General features: G+C 55.6%; 1 protein-coding gene across 1 annotated transcript in view; it reads right to left on the bottom strand.

The window, feature by feature from the left end:
• IFT172 (intraflagellar transport 172) overlaps positions 1–23,768 on the bottom strand; it is a 134,650-nt gene that overhangs the window by 18,471 nt on the left and 92,411 nt on the right. The window contains 4 exon segments of the mRNA XM_037893588.2: positions 2,957–3,067; positions 3,590–3,706; positions 20,060–20,146; positions 20,819–20,882. Of these exon segments, the coding sequence (XP_037749516.1) occupies positions 2,957–3,067; positions 3,590–3,706; positions 20,060–20,146; positions 20,819–20,882 (379 nt within the window).

Below are 23,768 nucleotides of genomic sequence, written 5' to 3'. Positions count from 1 at the left end.
GGTAGAGGGAGCCGTGGGCGCTGGGCAGTGGGGGGGAGGCAGAGGGAGCCGTGGGTGCTGAGCAGTTGGGGGGGAGGCAGAGGGAGCCGTGGCGCTGAGCAGTGGGGGGGAGGCAGAGGGAGCCGTGGGCGCTGGGCAGAGGGGGGGAGGTAGAGGGAGCCGTGGGCGCTGGGCAGTGGGGGGGAGGCAGAGGGAGCCGTGGGTGCTGAGCAGTTGGGGGGGAGGCAGTGGGAGCCGTGAAAGCTGGGCAGTGGGGGGGAGGCAGACGGACCCGTGGGCGCTGAGCAGTGTGGGGGGCAGGCAGTGGGAGCCGTGGGTGCTGGGCAGTGGGGGGCAGAGGGAGCTGTGGGCGCTGAGCAGTGGGGGGGAGGCAGAGGGAGCCGTGGGCGCTGAGCAGTCGGGGGGAGGCAGAGGGAGCCGTGGGTGCTGGGCAGTGGGGGGGGAGGCAGTGGGAGCCATGGGCGCTGGGCAGTGGGGGGCAGAGGGAGCCGTGGGCGCTGAGCAGTGGGGGGGAGGCAGACGGACCCGTGGGCGCTGAGCAGTGTGGGGGGCAGGCAGTGGGAGCCGTGGGTGCTGGGCAGTGGGGGGCAGAGGGAGCTGTGGGCGCTGAGCAGTGGGGGGAGGCAGAGGGAGCCGTGGGCGCTGAGCAGTGGGGGGGAGGCAGAGGGAGCCGTGGGCGCTGAGCAGTGGGGGGGAGGCAGAGGGAGCCGAGGGTGCTGAGCAGTGGGGGCAGAGGGAGCCGTGGGCGCTGAGCAGTGGGGGGGAGGCAGTGGGAGCCGTGGGCGCTGAGCAGTGGGGGGGAGGCAGAGGGAGCCGTGGGCGCTGAGCAGTGGGGGGGAGGCAGAGGGAGCCGTGGGCGCTGAGTAGTGGGGGGGAGGCAGAGGGAGCCGTGGGCGCTGAGCAGTGGGGTGGATGCAGAGGGAGCCGTGGGCGCTGAGCAGTGGGGGGGGAGGCAGAGGGAGCCGTGGTCGCTGAGCAGTGGGGGGCAGTGGGAGCCGTGGGCGCTGGGCAGAGGGGGGTAGAGGAAGCCGTGGGCGCTGGGCAGTGGGGGGGAGGCAGAGGGAGCCGTGGGCGCTGAGCAGTGGGGGGGGAGGCAGAGGGAGCCGTGGGCGCTGAGCAGTGGGGGGCAGTGGGCGCCGTGGGCGGTGAGCAGTGGGGGGAGGCAGAGGGAGCCATGGGGGGGATGCAGAGGGCGCCGTGGGCGCTGAGTAGTGCGGGGAGGCAGAGGGAGCCGTGGGGGGGATGCAGAGGGCGCCGTGGGCGCTGAGCAGTGGTCGGGGGAGGCAGAGGGAGCCGTGGGCGCTGGGCAGTGGGGGGGAGGCAGAGGGCGCCGTGGGTGCTGAGCAGTGGGGGGGAGGCAGAGGGAGCCGTGGGCGCTGAGCAGTGGGGGGGAGGCAGAGGGAGCCGTGGGGGGGATGCAGAGGGAGCCGTGGGCGCTGAGCAGTGTGGGGGGGAGGCAGAGGGAGCCGTGGGCGCTGAACAGTGGGGGGGAGGCAGAGGGAGCCGTGGGCGCTGAGCAGTGGGGGGGAGGCAGAGGGAGCCGTGGGCGCTGGGCAGTGGGGGGGAGGCAGAGGGAGCCGTGGGCGCTGAGCAGTGGTCGGGGGAGGCAGAGGGAGCCGTGGGCGCTGAGCAGTGTGGGGGGAGGCAGTGGGAGCCGTGGGCGCTGAGCAGTGGGGGGCAGAGGGAGCTGTGGGCGCTGGGCAGTGGGGGGCAGAGGGAGCCGTGGGTGCTGAGCAGTGGGGGGGGGAGGCAGTGGGAGCCATGGGCGCTGGGCAGTGGGGGGCAGAGGGAGCCGTGGGCGCTGAGCAGTGGGGGGGAGGCAGAGGGAGCCGTGGGTGCTGAGCAGTGGGGGGCAGAGGGAGCTGTGGGCGCTGAGCAGTGGGGGGAGGCAGAGGGAGCCGTGGGCGCTGAGCAGTGGTCGGGGGAGGCAGAGGGAGCCGTGGGCGCTGAGCAGTGTGGGGGGAGGCAGTGGGAGCCGTGGGCGCTGGGCAGTGGGGGGCAGAGGGAGCCGTGGGCGCTGAGCAGTGGGGGTGGATGCAGAGGGAGCCGTGGGTGCTGAGCAGTGGGGGGGGAGGCAGTGGGAGCCATGGGCGCTGGGCAGTGGGGGGCAGAGGGAGCCGTGGGCGCTGAGCAGTGGGCGGGGGAGGCAGAGGGAGCTGTGGGGGGGGAGGCAGAGGGAGCCGTGGGCGCTGAGCAGTGTGGGGGGGAGGCAGAGGGACCCGTGGGCGCTGAGCAGTGGGGGGGGAGGCAGTGGGAGCCATGGGCGCTGGGCAGTGGGGGGCAGAGGGAGCCGTGGGCGCTGAGCAGTGGGGGTGGATGCAGAGGGAGCCGTGGGTGCTGAGCAGTGGGGGGGGAGGCAGGGAGCCATGGGCGCTGGGCAGTGGGGGGCAGAGGGAGCCGTGGGCGCTGAGCAGTGGGGGTGGATGCAGAGGGAGCCGTGGGCGCTGAGCAGTGGGGGGGGATGGAGAGGGAGCCGTGGGCGCTGAGCAGTGGGGGGGAGGCAGAGGGACCCGTGGGCGCTGAGCAGTGGGTTGGGATGCAGAGGGAGCCGTGGGTGCTGAGCAGTGGGGGGGGAGGCAGTGGGAGCCATGGGCGCTGGGCAGTGGGGGGAGGCAGAGGGAGTTGTGGGCGCTGAGCAGTGGGGGGCAGAGGGAGCCGTGGGCGCTGAGCAGTGGGGTGGATGCAGAGGGAGCCGTGGGTGCTGAGCAGTGGGGGGGGAGGCAGTGGGAGCCATGGGCGCTGGGCAGTGGGGGGCAGAGGGAGTTGTGGGCGCTGAGCAGGGGGGGGCAGAGGGAGCCGTGGGCGCTGAGCAGTGGGGGGCAGAGGGACCCGTGGGCGCTGAGCAGGGGGTTGGGATGCAGAGGGAGCCGTGGGCGCTGAGCAGCGCTGGGGGGTGGGGGGTAGAGCTCTGAGCTCCTTTGGGATCTCGCCGGGGGGGCAGCATGGTCGCACTCACCAGGTTGAAGAGGACGTCGCGCAGGTCGGCCCAGCTGGGATAGGCCTCGGTGCTGTTCATGCCGGGCGCGTTCACCATCTCCACAAAGAGACGCTTGTAGATGTTGAAATTCTGCATGAGAGGGGAAGCCACATATCCTGGGCACTGGGTGGGAGCTGAGGGGAGCCCCAGCCTCCCCCGCTGCACGGGGGAACACAGACGGGGGTCCCAGCAGCTGCACACGCACACGGTATCCTGCAGCGACGTGTCCAGCCAGTATGCAGGGAACAGTGGTCCCAGAACTGCCCCCTGGCAACGCAGGCTCCTCCCCAGGCCTCTCCCTACAGCCCAGAGTCTCCCAGGAAAGAACAAGACCAATGGTACCTAGCAGGACCGTGGCCTGTCCCCGCATGCCGTACACATGTGGGGCAGATCCTCAGCCTCCTCCCCACCTCCTCTGCACAGGAGACAGAGGGAACGGGAAGTGGCCGCAGACCCAGCATGGAGGAGCCCCTGTGGGTGCAGAGCTGGGTCCTACATCACCTTCCCTACAGACGTGGCCCAGAGCGAGAGCAGCAAAGCCAGAGCACAAGGCCCCAGCCTGGGGGCCAGGGCTGGAGAGGATCCCGGTGCTGCACTGAACGTCTCCTTTACCTGCAGGTTGGCGGGAGCTCCATGCTGGACATACAGGCTCAGCGCTTTGTCATAGCTGCCTTCCCGGATGAGGTGGGTTGCATACAGAGCGACGTACTTGTGCAGGACCTTATAATTCTGGAGCAGGGACAGAGAGAGGAAGCAATGGCTGGGCCAGGCTTTAGATCCAGATCCTGTAGAACTTGCTCTCCGTCTCATGATTTACCCCTCCACTCATTTGGGGGACACCTCGGCATTTTACCAGCAAGTGATTTGATATATTCTGTCAGACGACTGATCTCGATATAGAACAGCACTGGACAGAGAACAGAGCCCTTCTGGACCCCACTAGAAACACCCCCTTAGACAAAGATTTCCTGTTCAGCCACTTCTCGCAATCTACCATGGAAACAGCTTTTGCTCCATTTACTATGGCCTGCAATGATTTTGTATAATGCTAAGTTTTTCAACATAACGCCGTGTAGGACTAAGTCAACTACCTTACAGGGTACGTCTACGTTGGAAGAAAAGACCTGTGGCATGGCCAGGCTGGCCCGAGTACTACCATACCATCCTCTCACTAGAAGGGAAAACCTATAATGGCAGCAGGCCGTAAAAGAGACCCAGTTTGGGACTATTTTAATGAAGTTCCTCTACCTTTGGGTAAGACAGGCATGCGTGCAAAATGCAAATGGTGCAACAAAGAAATGCAAGGCCTGATTGCCCGAATGAAACAACTTCATGAGAAGTGTTCCTTCTCAGGAGGAAGCTGCGTTGAAGATGATGAAAGGAACATGTCCGAACATGCAGGATCTTCAGGTTGGTAACAACCAACAAGAATGCACTTTTATGTAGAAATCCATGATTCAATCGAGTCTTCCTGACTAGTGATTTAAATCAATTTGATTTAAATCAAATCCACTCTGCTTAGAGGTTTTTAAGGCCCAGCTTGACAAAGCCCTGGCTGGGATGATTTAGTTGGGGTTGGTCCTGCTTTGAGCAAGGGGTTGGACTAGATGACCACCTGAGGTCTCTTCCAACCCTGATATTCTATGATTCCATGTGGGCGTACCATGGTTTACAAAGAGGCAATATGATATTTTCTGTCTTTCCTAATGGTTCCCAACATTCTGTTCGCTTTTTTGACTGCTGTTGCACATTGAGTGGATGTTTTCAGAGAATTATCCACAATGACTCCAAGATCTCTTTCTTGAGTGGTAACCGCTAATTTAGACCTCATTATTTTATATGCATAGTTGGGATTATGTTTTCCAATGTGCATGTCTTTGCATTTATCAACATTGAATTTCACCTGCCATTTTGTTGCTCAGTAACCCAGTTTTGTGAGATCCTTTTGTAAGTCTTCGCAGTCTGCTTTGGACTTAACCATCCTGATTAGTTTTGTATCATCTGCAAATTTTGCCACCTATTTACCCCTTTTTTTCAGATCATTTATGAATATGTTAAATAGGACTGGGCCCAGTACATATTCCTGGGAGACACCACTATTTACCTCTCTCCATTCTGAAAATTGACCATTTATTCCCACTCTTTGTTTCCTATCTTTTAGCCAGTTACCAATCCATGAGAAGACCTTCCCTCTTATCCCATGACAGCTTACTTTGCTTAACAGCCTTTGGTGAGGGACCTTGTCAAAGGCTTTCTGAAAATCTAAGTACACTATATCCACTGGATCCCCCTTGTCCACATGCTTGTTGACCCCCTCAAAGAATTCTAGTAGATTGGTGAGGCCTGATTTCCCTTTACAAAAATCATGTTGACTCTTCCCCAACAAATTATGTGCATCTGTCTGACCATTTTGTTCTTTACTACAGTTTAAACCAGTTTGCCCAGTACTGAAGTTAGGCTTACAGGCCTGTAATTGCTGGGATCACCTTTACAGCCCTTTTTAAAAATTAGCATCACATTAGCTATCCTCCAGTCATTTGGTACAGAAGCTGATTTAAATGATAGGTTACGAACTACAGTTAGGGGCTCTGCAATTTCACATATGAGTTCCTTCAGAACTCTTGGGTGAATACCATCTGGTCCTGGTGACTTATTTCTGTTTAGTTTATCCATTGTTCCAAAACCTCCTCTAATGACACCTCAATCTGGGACAGTTCCTCAGATTTATCACCTAAAAAGAATGGCTCAGGTTTGGGAATCTCCCTCACATCCTCAGACATGAAGACTGATGCAAAGAATTCATTTAGTTTCTCTGCAATGGCCTTATCGTTCTTGAGTGTTCCCTTAGCCTCTCGATTGTCCAGTGGCCCCATTGGGTGTTTAGCAGGCTTCCTGCTTCTGATGTACTTAAATTTTTTTTTGCTATTACTTTTTGAGTCTTTGGCTGTTCTTCAAGTTCTTTTTTGGCCTTTCTAATTACATTTTTACAGTTTATTTGCCAGAGTTTATGCTCTTTTTCTATTTTCCTCATTAGAATTTAACTTCCACTGTTTAAAGGATGCTTTTTTGTCTCTCACTGCTTCTTTTACTTTGTTGTTTAGTCATGGTGGCACTTTTTTGGTTCTCTTACTATGTTTTTTAATTTGGGGTGTACATTTAAGTTGAGCCTCTATTATGGTGCCTTTAAAAAGTTTCCATGCAGCTTGCCGGGATTTCACTTTTAGCACTGTACCTTTTAATTTCTGTTTAACTAACTTCCTCATTTTTGTGTAGCCCCCCTTCTGAAATTAAATGCTACAGTCTTAGGCTGCTGTGGTATTTTCCCTGCCACAGGGATGTTAAATTTAATTGTACTATGGTCAGTATTACCAAGCGGTCCAGCTATGCTCACCTCTTGGACCAGATCCTGTGTTCCACTTTGGACTAAATCAAGAATTGCCTCTCCTCCTGTGCGTTCCAGGACTAGGTGCTCCAAGAAGCAGTAATTTAAGATGTCAAGAAACTTTACCTCAGCGTCCCTTCCTGAGGTGACATGGACCCAGGCTATATGGGGATCGCTGAAATCCCCTATTATTATTGAGTTTTTAATTTTAATAGCCTCTCTAATCTCCCTGGGCATTTCATAGTCACTATTCCCATCCTGCTCAGGTGGTCAGTAATATATGCCTACTGCTATATTCTTATTATTAGAGCATGGAATTACTATCCATAGAGATTCTATGGTACAGTTTGGTTCATTTAGATTTTTACTTCATTTGATTCTATGCTTTCTTTCACATATAGTGCCACTCCCCAACCAGCACGATCTGTTCTGTCCTTCTGATGTATTTTGTACCCTGGTATTACTGTGTCCCATTGATTATCCTCATTCAAACAAGTTTCTGTGATGCCTATTAGATCAATATCCAAAGGCACTCTAGTTCACCCATCTTGGTATTTAGACTTCTAGCATTTGTATATAAGCACTTTAAAAACTTGTCACTTTTTAGCTGTCTGCCATTACATGATGTAATTGAATGGGACTCTTTCTCATTTGACTTTGTTTCTCATCAGATCCTGCCTGTATTTTATTATCCTCCATCCTCTCCTCCTTACTAGGACATAGAAAATCTCCATTAATAGATCCTCCCCTAAGGGATACCTCCGGCCGAACCATGTGCTCCTCCACACCTGTCGGCTTTCCCCCAGCCCTCAGTTTAAAAACTGCTCTATGACATTTTTAAGTGCCAGCAATCTGGTTCCAGTTTGGTTTAGGTGGAACCCATCCCTCCTGTATAGGCTCCTCCTCTCCCAAAAGCTTTCCCAGTTCCTAATAAATCTAAAGCCCTCCTCCCTACACCATCATCTTATCCATGCACTGAGACCCTGCAGCTCTGCTTGTTTAACTGGCCCTGCGCGTGGAACAGGGAGCATTTCAGAGAATGCTCCCGTGGAAGTCCTGGATTTCAATCTCGTACCTAGCAGCCTAAATTTTGCCTCCAGGACCTCTCTCCTATCCTTCCATACGTCATGGGTACCTACATGTACCACGACCACTGGCTCCTCCCCAGCACTACACATAATCCATCCAGATGTCTGTAGAGATCCACAACCTTGGCAGGCAGGCAGGTCACCATGTGGTTCTCCTGGTCATCGCAAACCCAGCTATCTGTGTTTCTAATGATTGAATCCCCCATTACTATTACCTGTCTCTTACTAATAAATGGAATTCCCTCCCCTGGTGAGGTCTCCTCATAGAATCATAGAATATCAGGGTTGGAAGGGACCTCAGGAGGTCATCAAAGCAGGACCAATCCCCCATTTTTGCCCCCGATCCCTAAATGGCCCCCTCAAGGATTGAACTCACAACGCTGGGTTTAGCAGGCCAATGCTCAAACCACTGAGCTATCCCTCCCCCCAGTGCGAGAGGATACCACATCATCATCTGGAAGGACGGTCCCAACTAAGGGATCATTTCCCTCTGCTCCAGCTGGATGTTTTCCTTCCCTGAGACTTTCATCCTCCTCAACAGCACAGAGGCTGCCAGACTGGGGATGGGACTGCTCTACTCTGTCCTGGAAAGTCTCCTCTATGTACCTCTCTGTCTCCCTTAGCTCCTCCAGTTCAGCCACTCTGCTCTCTGAAGCCCTTATACAGTCTTTTAGGGCCAGGAGCTCCTTGCACCGAATGCACGCATATGACACCTGCCCATAACCCAGGTAATCATACATGCTGCATTGTGTGCAATAAACTGGGTAGCCCCCACTCTGTGGCTGAACTTCTGCCTGCTTTCTCTTTTTACTTCTGCGGCTTGTTCCTTTGTTGATGTATTGTTTTTAACAGGGGGTGTTTTTGGTTTTAAGTTTAAAGAATGTTAAGTGTCTCCAGCCCCACCTCACACAACCCATCTAAACTCCCTTGCAAAACTCCCCTGTTAGCTGCTCCAGTTGAGGAGTTTTGGCACCAAACAGCTCCCCCTGTGAGCCTGGGAACTGTATCACAAACCCAGAAGAGAAAAGATGGTTACTCACTTTTGTAACTGTTGTTCTTCGAGATGTGTTGTTCATATCCATTCCAATTAGGTGTGCGCACGCCGTGTGCACGGCCGTCGGATCATTTTTACCCTAGCAACACCCGGTGGGTCGGCTGTGGAGCCCCCTGGAGTGGCACCTTCATGGCACTGGATATATACCCCAGCCAACCCAGTGCCCCCTCAGTTCCTTCTTGCCGGCTACTCCGACAGAGGGGAAGGAGGGCGGGTTTGGAATGGAGATGAGCAACACATCTCAAAGAACAACAGTTACAAAGGTGAGTAACTGTCTTTTCTTCTTCGAGTGCTTGCTCATATTGATTCCAATTAGGTGATTTCCAAGCCTTACCTAGGCGGTGGGGTCGGAGTGAAGTACCGTAGATTGTAGGACCACTCTACCAAACGCCACATCGTCTCTGGCTTGCCGGACGATGGCATAGTGAAAGGCAAAAGTATGTACTGAAGACCAAGTAGTAGCTCTGCAGATCTCCTGGATTGGAACCTGGGCCAGGAAAGCCGCTGAGGAGGCCTGAGCCCTTGTAGTGTGAGCGGTGAGGGGCGGGGTCGGAGCACCAGCAAGATCATAGCAAGCACGGATACAGGAGGTGATCCAAGAGGAGATCCGCTGGGAGGAGACCGGGAGGCCCTTCATCTGGTCCGCCACTGCAATGAAGAGCTGGGTTGTTTTCCTGAACAGCTTCGTAAGCTCAGAAGGCAAGGGCCCTATGAACATCGAGGGAGTGTAGCCGTTGTTCCTGACGAGTAGCGTGCGGTTTTGGATAAAAAACCGGGAGGAAAATGTCCTGGCTGATATGAAAGGTCGATACCATCTTGGGAAGAAAGGCCGGGTGGGGTCGGAGCTGCACCTTGTCCTTTTGGAAGATCGTGTACAGTGGTTCCGACGTAAGAGCTTTGAGCTCAGACATGCCTCACCAACGCGATAGCGACGAGGCCCACCATTTTTCAAGAGAGGTATAGGAGGGAACAGGTGGCCAACAGCTTGAACGGGGGCCCCATAAGTCTGGAGGGGACGAGGTTAAGGTTCCATGTAGGGACTGGCTGCCATACCTGCGAGTAGAGACGGTCCAGGCCCTTAAGGAACCTACCGACCACGGGGTTGGAGAAGACAGATCGGCCATTCGCTCCAGGGTGGAAAGCCGAGATGGCCACCAGGTGAACTCTGATGGATATCGCCAGGCCCTGCTGTTTCAGGCTCAGGAGACAGTCCAAAATGAGAGGCATGGATGCTTGGAGGGGGGAGCCGTGCCACGGTGAGAGCACCAGCATGAGAATCGCTTCCACCTAGCCATATATGTGGCCCGAGTGGAAGGTTTCCTGCTACCCAACAGAACCTGCTGCACCAAATGAGAACAGAGGAGCTCTGAAAGCTCAGCCATGCAGCATCCACGCCGTGAGGTGGAGGGATCGTAGCTCGGGGTGACAGAGGCAGCCGTGATCCTAAGTGATCAGGTCTGGGAAAAGGGGCAGTGGCACTGGGGCATCCATGGAGATCTCCAACAGCGTGGTGTACCAGTGCTGTCTGGGCCATGCCGGGACGACCAGAATCAGCGGAGTCCTGTCCTTGTGCACTCTGAGCAGGACCTTCTGTACCAGGGGAAACGGGGGAAAGACGTAAAACAATCGGCTCATCCAAGGAAGTAGGAAGGCGTCTGTGAGAGAGCCCGGGGAGCGGCCTCGGAGGAAGCAGAAAGCCGGGCATTTCCGGTTGCTGAGGGAGGCAAACAGGTCGACCTGGGGAAACCCCCACTTTAGGAAGATGGGGTGGATGACATCTGGTCGAAGTGACCACTCGTGGGAGTGGAAGGACCTGCTGAGGTGTTCTGGACCCCTGGGAGAAAAGACGCCACCAGGTGAATGGAGTGGGCTATGCAGAATTCCCACAGTCGGATGGCCTCCTGACAGAGGGGGGAGGAACAGGCCCCCCTTGCTTGTTGATGTAGAACATGGCCGTGGTGTTGTCTGTGAGGACCGCCATGCAACGACCCTGCAACTGTTCCCAAAAGGCTTGACACTCAAGACGCACCGCCATCAGCTCCCGTACGTTGATATGGAGAGAGAGCTTGGACGGGGCCCATAGACACTGCGTCTGGATGTCCCCGAGATTGGCGCCCCATCCCAGGGCTGATGAGTCTGTGATGAGGGACAAGGAGGTCTGAGGGCTGTGAAAAGGGGCTCCTTTGCATACTGCCCTGGGGTCTAGCCACCAGCGGAGAGAGGCCAGGAACTTTCCCGGGACTGTGACCACCATGTTCAGGCTGTCTCGAGCTGGGCGATAGATTGATGACAGCCAGGCTTGAAGTGGGTGGAGCCATAGTCTGGCATGTCTGGTCACGTATGTGCAGGAAGCCATGTGCCCTAGAAGACTCAAGCACGTTCTTGCTGTCAAGGTTGCGAAGCTCCGAAGGCTCCGGATGAGGCCCAACAAAGCTTGGAAACGAGTGTTCGGCAGGAGGGCTTGGGCCCGCACGGAATCTAAGACCACCCCGATGAATTCTAATCTCTGGGTTGGCTCTAGAGTCAACTTCGCCACATTGAGGTGGAGGCCTAATCGACAAAACGTGTCCGTGACCAGTTGAAGTTGGGACTGCACCTGTTCTTTGGTGTGGCCTCGGATGAGCCAGTTGTCGAGATACGGGTGTACCTGTATCTGTCTCCGATGAAGGAAGGCTGCCACAACTGCCATACATTTGGTGAACACCCGGGGGGCCATGGAAAGACCGAATGGAAGAACTGTGAACTGATAGTGCTCGCGGTTGACCACAAAGCGGAGGAAGTGTCTGTGCGCTGGATGGATCGCTATGTGGAAATACGCGTCCTTCATGTCGAGGGCGGCGTACCAGTCTCCAGGGAAGGTATATTGGTGCCCAAGGAGACCATGCGGAACTTCAATCTTACAATGAATTTGTTGAGTCCGTGCAGGTCCAGGATAGGCCGAAGCCCGCCCTTTGCCTTGGGGATTAGGAAGTAACAGGAATAGAAACCCCTGCCCCATAGCTCCCTTGGAACCTCCTCGATCGTCCCCATGGCAAGGAGCATCTGAACCTCCTGAATGAGGAGCTGCTCGTGAGAGGGGTCCCTGAAGAGGGATGGGGAGGGAGGGTGGGGAGAAAGAAAATTGGAGAGAGTATCCCCTTTCCACTGTGCAAAGAACCCAGCGGTCCATGGTTATGAGGGACCAAGCATGGTAGAAATGGGATAAACGATTCAGGAAGGGTGGGGTAGAATCCTGAACGAGGTCCAGTACATCGTCCTTGGGCGTCCCTTCAAAAGTTTTGTTTAGGACCTGCCGAGAGCTTGGATGGGCCCTGGCTCTGCCCGGACTGGTGGTTGGACAGTTTCCTCCTGCCACTACGCCGTCTCCTGTAAAAATCCTGTCTCGGCTGAGGATGGGGGTAGGGGCGTTCAGGCTGAGGCTTAAAGGGCTTTCGCTGGGTAGCCAATGTGTGCATGCCCTACAATCTCATTATGGCCCTTGAGTCTTTGAGGCTTTGAAGCCTTGAGTCAGTTTTGTCTGAGAACAGGCCTTCGCCCTCGAAGGGAAGATCCTGCAATGTTTGCTGAAGCTCTGGTGGTAAGCCGGACACTTGCAGCCAAGAGATACACCGCATTGCGATCCCTGAAGAGAGGGTCCGAGCAGCGGAGTCCACGGTGTCCAACACAGCCTGCAATGAGGTCCGTGCCACCATTTTGCCCTCTTCCACCAGGACCCCAAACGCCACTCTGGACTCCGAAGGAACCAGCTCTTTGAACTTTAACATGGAGTTCCAATAGTTATAGTTGTATCGGCTCAGGAGTGCCTGCTGGTTCACAATCCGGAACTGAAGTCCACCCGAGGAGTAGACTTTGCACCCAAATAAATGGAGGCGTTTGGCCTCTTTTGATTTTGGCTGACCATGCTGCTCCCTCTCATTCACTGAGGCCATCACCAGTGAAAAGGGCTGTGGATGCATGTACAAATAGTCATATCCCTTGGAAGGGATGAAGTACTTCCACTCCACCCCTTTAGCAGTTGGAGGAATGGAAGCGGGCGTTTGCCAGATTGTTCTGGCCGTGGTCTGGATTGTCTGGATGAGCGGTAGGGCCACCCTAGATGGAGCCTCTGTGGATAAAATGTCAACCACAGGGTCCTCCACCTCCATAACCTCCTCTGCTTGGACGTTCATATTTCACACCACTCTACATAAGAGGTCCTGGTGGGTGCGGAGGTCTATTGGAGGGGGACCCAAAATAGCAGTTCCTGCCACTGCCTCATCAGGTGAGGATGAGGTGGAGATCACGGGAGGAAGAGGATCATCTGGGACCTCTTGTTGAGCTGGGTCTCGTAGTCGTGAGGCCGCAACCTCAGCGTCCGGACCGGGAACCGGAGTTGGAGGAGGGTCTGGAGCCAGGAAGGATGACACCACATCCTCCGTGCCCCCAGGAGCAGGACGGCTGCCAGTGGCCTCTGGCACTTGTGGCTCGGAGGGGGCTGAATGAGAAGCCCCAGACGGAGAACACTGGGGCTGATGGTACGCCCAGGGCATCCAAAAGGGCCATTGAGTAGACCCTTGAACAGGACCTTGTCCCTGCGCCTGCCAATGAGCAGCCCCTGAGTCCAGGTGGCTGTGATCTAAGTGACGGTGGTCCGAGAGACGCGACCCCGCGTCCGACTCTGTTGAACGAGAGGTGGAATGCAATGGCCACGGTGGTGCCAAATGGGTCTGCGCCGAGTCACATCGATGCGACGGAGATCGGTGCTGCGAAGCTGGAGATCAGTGCTGCAAAGGTGGAGAGCGGCGCCGTGGCGTTGGGGAACGGTGCCGGGACCTAGACCGGTGCCGAGGTCTGGACCTAGTTCGCAATGATGACCGCTGTCGGGAGTGGCATCTGGACCGGGTTCTGCTCCTGGACGGTGACTGGTGTACGAAGCAGTGCCGAGAATGGTGCCAGGAGTCTGATCGGTGCCGCGAGTATGACAGGCACCGCGAAGGAGAGCGATGCCAGGACTGCGAGCGTCGCTGGGACTGCAAGTGGCGTTGGGAGTGGGAAGGGTGCCGAGAGCAGGATCGGTGCTGCAGGTGTTGACGGGTGGATAAGGGCCGGCTTGCCCGAGGATGGTACCACACGAACAGGAGCCGGTGCCTTGGTCTGCTGAGGGGATGCCAACACTGTCATAGCAATCAGATCCCTTGCAGCTGCAAAGGAGTCGATGGTGACTGGACCTCAACCAGGCTACGAGTCGGGGAGTCCAGTTGCACTGGACTCAGTGGCACCGAAGTCGCCACTTGTGCCCCTGGTCGCTTCGCTATGGGACGCGGCTCTGAAGGCGGATCCAGGGAAGCTGGTGTCTGCTGGAGTGGGCCCGCCTTTTCCGGTCTACGGTGCCGCTTCTGGCCAGGCGAGTGGGAGCGGTGCCAGACCGATGATGTCGGTTGCGGTGCCGGGGAACGCCGGTGCCGCACGTCTCCATCAGAGTGCAGTTCCTACTGTTGCCACCGGGGAGCTGCACACCGAAGTGCTCAGTGCCAGGTCCTGGCATGCCGCTGGAGGTTGAGGGCGCCTCCATGAGGAGCTGTCATAAGCGAAAGTCCCGCTCCTTCTTAGTCTGGGGCCGAAAACTTTTGCAGATCCTGCACTTCTCTGTCTGATGAGATTCCCCCAGACACTTTAGGCAAGAGTCATGGGGGGGTCACCCGTTGGCATGGGCTTGGAGCAGGAAGCGCAGGGTTTAAAGGCTGGAGCCTTGGGCATGAGCCCAAGCTACCAGCGGGGAGAAGGGAAAAACCCCTTCCAACCCCACTAACTATACTATACTACAATTACAACTATTAAACACTATAACTACAAACTATTAACAAACTGAAGGAAAAAATACTAGGGAGAGCGGAGAGCAGCAAAGCCGAGCTCCACAGTTCCAGCGACCGTCACGGGCGGTAAGAAGGAACTGAGGGGCGCTGGGTCGGCTGCGGTATACATCCAGCACCATGAAGGCACCACTCCAGGGGGCTCCACAGCCGACCCACCGGGTGTTGCTAGGGTAAAAATTCTCCGACGGCCATGCACACGGCATGCGCACACCTAATTGGAATCGACAGGAGCAAGCACTTGAAGAAGAACTCCCAGTGATCAACAACCCTATGGAACTAATAAGCTACTTAAGAGGGAAAAAGTACAGGTAAGAACAAACAAACCTATCTTCTCACCCCCAGAACGGAGTATTGGAGATTTGCAAGCAGGGGAGGATGAGTCCTCAGCTTCATTCCACACCTGTCCTCCTCACCTTCCTCTCCCCTGCCTTGCTGCCTTCCCCTCCCATTAGTTGCTCTCCTCCAAACAAAACAAATCCCTCCCCCAAGAACCCTGTGGCACTAATCTGGTTTGTGGTGTGTGAGACCCCTTCCTTCACCCTGGGGCTGTTGGGGTTGTCACCACTCAGCACAAGGAGGCCCTGTTTGTGGCTGACCCTTTGACCCCACCACAGATGGTGAATACAGGCTGTGCCATGCCTGCTCCTATTAGCTGCCCCATGCCGGCAGGGAGGGGAGGAAGGAGTGCCAGACAGACCCAGAAAAGGGAGCAGACAATGGCTTAGGACGGTGACCAGCTCTGGGAGAGGAGCTGCTGGAGCTGATGGGCGTGGTCCGTTCCAGAAGGACAGCGTCCACCAGAATCACACACGCACAGCACAATCGGCCACATCTCCGAGAGAGCAACAGCAAAGGAAAAGCCAACACCCCGGCTAGCAGATTTGTCCCTCCACACAGCCCACAGCCCCTCTGCGGGCTGTCTGCCCCAGCGCCCGCCTGTGGCTCTCAGCCTCTCCCACTCCCCTCCACAGTGGCAGGACTGTGACTACTCAGCACCTTCCAGGGCTTCACGCTACTTGTACCAGCTCTGGACGGGAACCTGGGCATCACGGGGGCGGCTCAATGTGCAGCTGTGGCCAGGAGAACACACAACGCATCAGGGTGCATACAGAATGGGCTAGGGAATTGGCAAAGTGGAAAGGTTCAGAGTGGAACTACGAGAACAATGCAAGGTCTGGGAAAGCTGCCTTCTAGTGACAGACTCAGACTGCTGAGTTTAACGAAGAGAGGGTTTGGAGGGGACTTTTATACGTATCTCAGGGGAGGAGAGTGAGCTTGGAGAAGAGAGTTACTGCACCTCACAGAAAGGGGCAGAATGAGATCCAGTGGCTGGAAGCTCAGGTCGCATGTCTCTTTCTAGCTCAGCCAGGAATCACTGGGTGGGCCTATGGCTGGTGCGATGCAGGTGGTCAGACTAGATGTCACCAGGGCTGGAGGAAATGCATCCTAGAATACCCAAGGAGCTGACTGAGGAGATAGCTGAGCCATTAGCGATTATCTCTGAAAAGTCATGGGAGATGGGAGAAATTCCAGAAGACTGAAAAAGGGCAAATATAGTGCCCATCTATAAAAAGGGAAATAAGGACAACCCGGGGAATTACAGACTGGTCACCTTAACATCTGTACCCGGAAAGATAATGGAGCAAATAATCAACCAATCAATTTGCAAACACCTAGAAGATGATGAGGTGATAACTAAGAGTCCGCATGGATTTGCCAAAAACAAATTGTGTCAAACCAACCTGATAGCTTTCTTTGACAGGGTAACAAGCCTTGAGGATAGGGGGGAAGTGGTAGATGTGGTATATCTTGACTTTAGTAAGGCTTTTGATACTGTCTCGCATGACCTGCTCATAAATAAACTAGGGAAATACAACCTAGATGGAGCTACTATAAGGTGGGTGCAAAACTGGTTGGAAAATCATTCCCAGAGAGAAAAGGAGTACTTGTGGCACTTTAGAGACTAACCAATTTATGCTCAAATAAATTGGTTAGTCTCTAAGGTGCCACAAGTACTCCTTTTCTTTTTGCGAATACAGACTAACACGGCTGTTACTCTGAAACCATTCCCAGAGAGTAGTTATCAGTGGTTCACAGTCATGCTGGAAGGACATAATGAGTGCGGTCCCGCAGGGATTAGTTCTGATTCTGTTCAATATCTTCATCAATGGTTTAGATAATGGCATAGAGATTACACTTATAACGTCTGTGGACAATACCAAGCTGGGAGGGATTGCAAGTGTTTTGGAGGACAGGATTAACATTCAAAATGATCTGGGCAAACCGGAGAATTGGTCTGAAGTAAATAGGATGAAATTCAATATAGACAAATACAAAGTATTCCACTTAGGAAGGAACAATCAGTTGCACACATACAAAATGGGAAATGACTGCCTAGGAAGGAGTACTGCGGGAAGGGATCTGGGGGTCATAGTGGATCACAAGCTAAATATGAGTCAACAGTGTAATGCTGTTGCAAAAAAAGCAAACATCATTCTGGGATGTATTAGCAGGAGTATTGTAAGCAAGACACAAGAATTAATTCTTCTGCTCTATTCCACTCTGATTAGGCCTCAACAGGAGTATTGTGTCCAGTTCTGGGCGCCACATTTCAGGAAGGATTTGGACAAATTGGAGAGAGTCCAGAGAAGAGCAACAAAAATGATTAACGGTCTAGAAAACATGACCTATGAGGGAAGACTGAAAAAATTGGGTTTGTTTTGTCTGGAAAAGAGAAGACTGAGATGGGACATGATAACAGTTTTCAAGTATGTGAAAGGTTGTTACAAGGAGGAGGAAGAAAATTTGTTTTTCTTAACCACTGAGGATAGGGCAAGAAGCAATGGGCTTAAATTGCAGCAAGGGAGGTTTAGGTTGGAGATTAGGGAAAACTTCCTGTCAGGGTGTCTAAGCACTGGAATAAATTGCCTAGGGAGGTTGTGGAATCTCCACCATTGGGGATTTTTAAGAGCCGGTTGGACAAACACCTGTCAGGGATGGTCTAGATAATACTTAGTCCTGCCATGAGTGCAGGGGACTGGACTAGAGGCCTCTCAAGGTCCCTTCCAGTTCTATGATTCTATGATCACAACGGTCCCTTTTAGCCTTAAAAATCAATTAATCCATGAACAAGATGTAGAACAATACGCAGAATATTCCAATGCCTTTATATGAATCAACAGTGCAGGCTCATCCGGACACAGCAGTGCTGGTCCCCCATCTCAAAGGGTGTCACAGAGCTCAAGGGAGTTATAACAGAGTGACAGGAATGATCAAGGACCTGGAACAAGTCTGCCACACAGAGAGACTGAAAGGGTTCTCATAGACTCATAGATATTAAGGTCAGAAGGGACCATTATGATCATCTAGTCTGACCTCCTGCACAATGCAGGCCAGAGAATCTCACCCACCCACTCCTGCAATAAACCTCTCACCTAGGTCTGAGCTATTGAAGTCCTCAAATCATGGTTTAAAGACTTCAAGGTGCAGAGAATCCTCCAGCAAGTGACCCGTGCCCCATGCTACAGAGGAAGGCGAAAACCTCCCAGGGCCTCTTCCAATCTGCCCTGGAGGAAAATTCCTTCCCCACCCCAAATATGGCGATCAGCTGAACCCTGAGCATGTGGGCAAGATTCACCAGCCAGATACCTAGGAAACAATTCTCTGTAGTAACTCAGATCCCACCCCATCTAACATCCCGTCACACGCCATTGGACCTATTTACCATGAATAGTTAAAGATCAATTAATTGCCAAAATCATGTTATCCCATCATACCATCTCCTCCATAAACTTATCGAGTTTAATCTTGAAGCCAGATAGGTATTTTGCTCCCACTGCTTCCCTTGGAAGGCTATTCCAGAACTACACTCCTCTGATGGTTAGAAACCTTCGTCTAATTTCAAGTCTAAACTTCCCGATGGCCAGTTTATATCCATTTGTTCTTGTGTCCACATTGGTACTGAGCTTAAATAATTCCTCTCCCTCTCCGTATTTATCCCTCTGATATATTTATAGAGAACAATCATATCTCCCCTCAGCCTTCTTTTGGTTAGGCTAAATAAGCCAAGCTCCTTGAGTCTCCTTTCATAAGACAGGTTTTCCATTCCTCGGAGCATCCTAGTAGCCCTTCTCTGTATCTGTTCAAGTTTGAATTCATCCTTCTTAAACATGGGAGACCAGAACTGCACACAGTATTCCAGATGAGGTCTCACCAGTGCCTTGTATAACGGTACTAACACCTTCTTATCTCTACTGGAAATACCTCACCTGACACATCCCAAGACCGCACTAGCTTTTTTCATGGCCATATCACATTGGCGGCTCATAGTCATCCCGTGGTCAACCAATACTCCAAGGTCCTTCTCCTCCTCCATTACTTCTAATTGATGCGTCCCCAGCTTATAACTAAAATTCTTGTTATTAATCCCTAAATGCATGACCTTACACTTCTCACTATTAAATTTCATCCTATTACTATTACTCCAGTTTACAAGGTCATCCAGATCCTCCTGTATGATATCCCTGTCCTTCTCTAAATTGGCAATACCTCCCAGCTTTGTATCATCCACAAACTTTATTAGCACACTCCCACTTTTTGTGCCGAGGTCAGTAATAAAAAGATTAAATAAGATTGGTCCCAAAACCAATCCCTGAGGAACTCCACTAGTAACCTCCCTCCAGCCTGACAGTTCACCTTTCAGTATGACCAGCGGTAGTCTCCCTTTTAACCAATGCCTTATCCACCTTTCAATTTTCATATTGATCCCCATCTTTTCCAATTCAACTAATAATTCCCCATGTGGCACCGTATCAAACGCCTTACTGAAATCTAGGTAAATTAGATCCACTGCGTTTCCTTTGTCTAAAAAATCTGTTACTTTCTCAGAGAAGGAGATCAGGTTGGTTTGGCATGATCTACCTTTTGTAAAACCAGGGGTTGGGATTGTTACCTTAGAGAGCAGACGATACAAGTGTCTATGGAGAGCTGGGGCACAGCACGGGGGTGTGTGTGTGTAAATCTACAGCGCCCTAGCCTGCCACGCCCTAACTAGCTGCGTGGACCCTGCCAACAATCCTTACGGCTCGGTTTGCACGTGGAGCTGGGAGCTACCTGCACTAGCCCTCATACATGGCACTAAACAGCCACGTAGGACCAGTAGCATGAGCAGCAGCCAGCAGCGGGAGGGCTTAGCTGCCCTGAGTTACAGACCTGCCTGGAGCCTGGGGAACACACTCAGGACAGCTAGCCTGTGCTGACGCTTGCCACTCTCCACTCCTGTTGCCAGCAGGCTACTCCACCAGAGCCGGCATGATGTGCCAGCACTCCCAGCTCCACATGCCAGTGTAGCCTATCCACAGTGCGCGTGGATCTAGAACGGCAGATCAAAGCACACGACAGAGCCCTGAGTACACAGCAGCAGGGTCCCAGCTCGCTCCGCGTAGACAAGCCCTAAGATAGTGCGCGGTCCAGAGAAGGGAGACTGGGAGCATTTCGTCTCCCTACCCCTCAGCATGAGAATGCGGGGACATTCAATGACATCAAAAGGGGGAAAATTCAGAACTAACCCATCTGCCCCACTCCTCTCCCTTACTCTCGTTCTCCCCCTGCGTGCCCCGCAGAGCCTGGGCCCTGGCACTCAGCCTGGCCTGCGCAGCAGTGGTGGGGACAGAGCTGTGAGCACAGTGCCCAGGGCTGGAGCGGTACCTGCTTGGCCGCGGTCTCCAGGCACTTCTCCCACTGCTCCCGCTCCGCATACATGTCCAGGGCAGCCATGACATCCACCCCCACTAGCTGTGGGACAGGAGAGAGCCACAACACCCTGAGAATGCATTGAGCAGGGGAGATGCCCCCTGGTGTGGGTGCCCAGCCCCCCACTGCTCCCCAACACGGGCGCCCAGCCCCCTCCAGCAGCACAGCCACCCAGACCCCTTTCCCCCCAGCACGGGTGCCCAGCCCCCCAGCGCAGGCACCAAGGCCCCACACCTGTCCCCGGCATAGGCACCCAGCCCCCTCCCCCAGCACGGGCACCCAGCCCTGATGCATCACACCGTTCCCCAGCATGGGCACCTAGCCCTCCACTGCCCCCCAGCACCGGCACTCAGGCACACATGCATCACACTGCCCTGCACGTTAGCACCCAGACCCCCAAACAATGCACCACCCCCAGCACAGAATGGCCCTGCCCCCTCACCCAGCTCCATGGGAGGACACCTTGGGCAGAGAACGACGCCGGCCCCTCGCCAGCCCCGTGGGAGGGCCCCTTGGGCACAGAACGGCCCCGGCCCCTCGCCGGCCCCGTGGGAGGGCCCCTTGGGCACAGAACGGCCCCGGCCCCTCGCCGGCCCTGTGGGAGGGCCCCTTGGGCACAGAACGACCCTGGCCCCTCGCCGGCCCCGTGGGGGGGCCCCTTGGGCACAGAACGACTCCGGCCCCCTGTTCAGCCCCAGACAAAAACATTCTTACCGAATCCACTTTGCCTTGATTCTTTAAATACTCCTTATAGCGCTGGTCCACATACTCCTCCGACCTGCCAGGCAGAAGGAGACTGGCAGCCAAACCAAGGGTGCCCTATGGCCACCATGGGGAGGTGCCCAGAGTGGAGCACAGGGGCCCAGCGGGGATCCCACTGCAGCTGCAGTGACAGGGACAGGGAACGACCCAGCTGGGGTGTGTCTGCCAGGCTCCTGAGAGAAGCAGGACCCTGGAGGAGGAGCAGGCCCTTGGGGCACCTGGGGTGAGGGCAGACAGACACCCCCAACCCGTGGCAGGAGGCTGCGAGGGACGGAGGCACCTGGGAGGAAGGCAGTAGAAAACTGCGCGCAGGGAGACAGGACCAAGAGCACTCCAGGCGGGAGGGGATGGAGACAGGCAAAAGGGAAGGGGGGGGGTAGGACTGTAAGTGCCTTAAGGGCAGTAGTGGGAAATGGGACTGAGGGTGACTGGGGGACAGTAGGGGAGTGGGGGAGGGTGGGAAAGAGGGGAACCTGCAGGGGGCAGTGATGCGGGGACAGGACGGAGAAGAACCCGCAGGGGGCAGTGACGGGGGGACAGGACGGAGGAGAACCCGCAGGGGGCAGTGATGGGGGTACAGGATGGAGGAGAACCTGCAGGGGGCAGTGACGGGGGTTCAGGACAGAGGAGAACCTGTAGGGGGCAGTGGGGAGGACAGGATGGAGGAGAACCTGCAAGGAGCAGTGGCGGGGGTACAGGACGGAGGAGAACCTGCAACGGGCAGTGATGGGGGTACAGGACGGAGGAGAACCTGCAGGGGCAGTGACGGGGGTACAGGACGGAGGAGAACCTGCAGGGGGCAGTGACAGGGGTACAGGACGGAGGAGAACCCGCAGGGGGCAGTGACGGGGGTACAGGACGGAGGAGAACCTGCAGGGGGCAGTGACGGGGGTACAGGACGGAGGAGAACCTGCAGGGGGCAGTGACGGGGGTAGAGGAAAGAGGAGAACCTGCAGGGGGCAGTGACGGGGGTACAGGACGGAGGAGAACCTGCAGGGGGCAGTGACGGGGGTACAGGACGGAGAAGAACCTGCAAGGGGCAGTGACGGGGGTACAGGATGGAGGAGAACCTGCAAGGGGCAGTGACGGGGGTAGAGGAAAGAGGAGAACCTGCAGGGGGCAGTGACGGGGGTAGAGGAAAGAGGAGAACCTGCAGGGGGCAGTGACGGGGGTACAGGACGGAGAAGAACCTGCAGGGGGCAGTGGGGAGGACAGGATGGAGGAGAACCTGCAACGGGCAGTGACGGGGGTACAGGACGGAGGAGAACCTGCAGAGGGCAGTGGGGAGGACAGGATGGAGGAGAACCTGCAAGGGGCAGTGACGGGGGTACAGGATGGAGGAGGACCTGCAGAGGGCAGTGGGGAGGACAGGATGGAGGAGAACCTGCAAGGGGCAGTGACAGGGGTACAGGACGGAGGAGAACCTGCAAGGTGCACTGACGGGGGTACAGGACGGAGGAGAACCTGCAGGGGGCAGTGACGGGGGGACAGGACGGAGGAGAACCTGCAGGGGGCAGTGACGGGGGTACAGGAAAGAGGAGAACCTGCAAGGGGCAGTGACGGGGGTACAGGAAAGAGGAGAACCTGCAAGGGGCAGTGACGGGGGTTCAGGACAGAGGAGAACCTGCAGGGGGCAGTGGGGAGGACAGGATGGAGGAGAACCTGCAAGGAGCAGTGGCGGGGGTACAGGACGGAGGAGAACCTGCAACGGGCAGTGATGGGGGTACAGGACGGAGGAGAACCTGCAGGGGCAGTGACGGGGGTACAGGACGGAGGAGAACCTGCAGGGGGCAGTGACGGGTACAGGACGGAGGAGAACCTGCAAGGGGCAGTGACGGGGGTACAGGACGGAGGAGAACCCGCAGGGGGCAGTGACGGGGGTACAGGACGGAGGAGAACCTGCAAGGGGCAGTGACGGGGGTACAGGACGGAGGAGAACCTGCAGGGGGCAGTGACGGGGGTAGAGGAAAGAGGAGAACCTGCAGGGGGCAGTGACGGGGGTACAGGACGGAGGAGAACCTGCAGGGGGCAGTGACGGGGGTACAGGACGGAGAAGAACCTGCAAGGGGCAGTGACGGGGGTACAGGACGGAGAAGAACCTGCAAGGGGCAGTGACGGGGGTACAGGATGGAGGAGAACCTGCAGGGGGCAGTGACGGGGGTAGAGGAAAGAGGAGAACCTGCAGGGGGCAGTGACGGGGGTAGAGGAAAGAGGAGAACCTGCAGGAGGCAGTGACGGGGGTACAGGACGGAGAAGAACCTGCAGGGGGCAGTGGGGAGGACAGGATGGAGGAGAACCTGCAACGGGCAGTGACGGGGGTACAGGACGGAGGAGAACCTACAGAGGGCAGTGGGGAGGACAGGATGGAGGAGAACCTGCAAGGGGCAGTGACGGGGGTACAGGATGGAGGAGGACCTGCAGAGGGCAGTGGGGAGGACAGGATGGAGGAGAACCTGCAAGGGGCAGTGACAGGGGTACAGGACGGAGGAGAACCTGCAAGGGGCACTGACGGGGGTACAGGACGGAGGAGAACCTGCAGAGGGCAGTGGGGAGGACAGGATGGAGGAGAACCTGCAAGGGGCAGTGACGGGGGTACAGGACGGAGGAGAACCTGCAGAGGGCAGTGGGGAGGACAGGACGGAGGAGAACCTGCAAGGGGCAGTGACAGGGGTACAGGACGGAGGAGAACCTGCAAGGGGCACTGACGGGGGTACAGGACGGAGGAGAACCTGCAGGGGGCAGTGACGGGGGTACAGGAAAGAGGAGAACCTGCAGGGGGCAGTGACAGGGGTACAGGACGGAGGAGAACCTGCAAGGGGCAGTGACGGGGGTACAGGATGGAGGAGAACCTGCAGGGGGCAGTGACGGGGGTACAGGACGGAGGAGAACCTGCAGAGGGCAG

The sequence above is a fragment of the Chelonia mydas genome, chromosome 3, assembly GCF_015237465.2.
Source record: "Chelonia mydas isolate rCheMyd1 chromosome 3, rCheMyd1.pri.v2, whole genome shotgun sequence".
Taxonomy (NCBI): Eukaryota; Metazoa; Chordata; order Testudines; family Cheloniidae; genus Chelonia; species Chelonia mydas.
The sequence above is the reverse complement of the archived record's forward strand: the minus strand, read 5'-3'. Positions and strand labels throughout refer to the sequence as shown.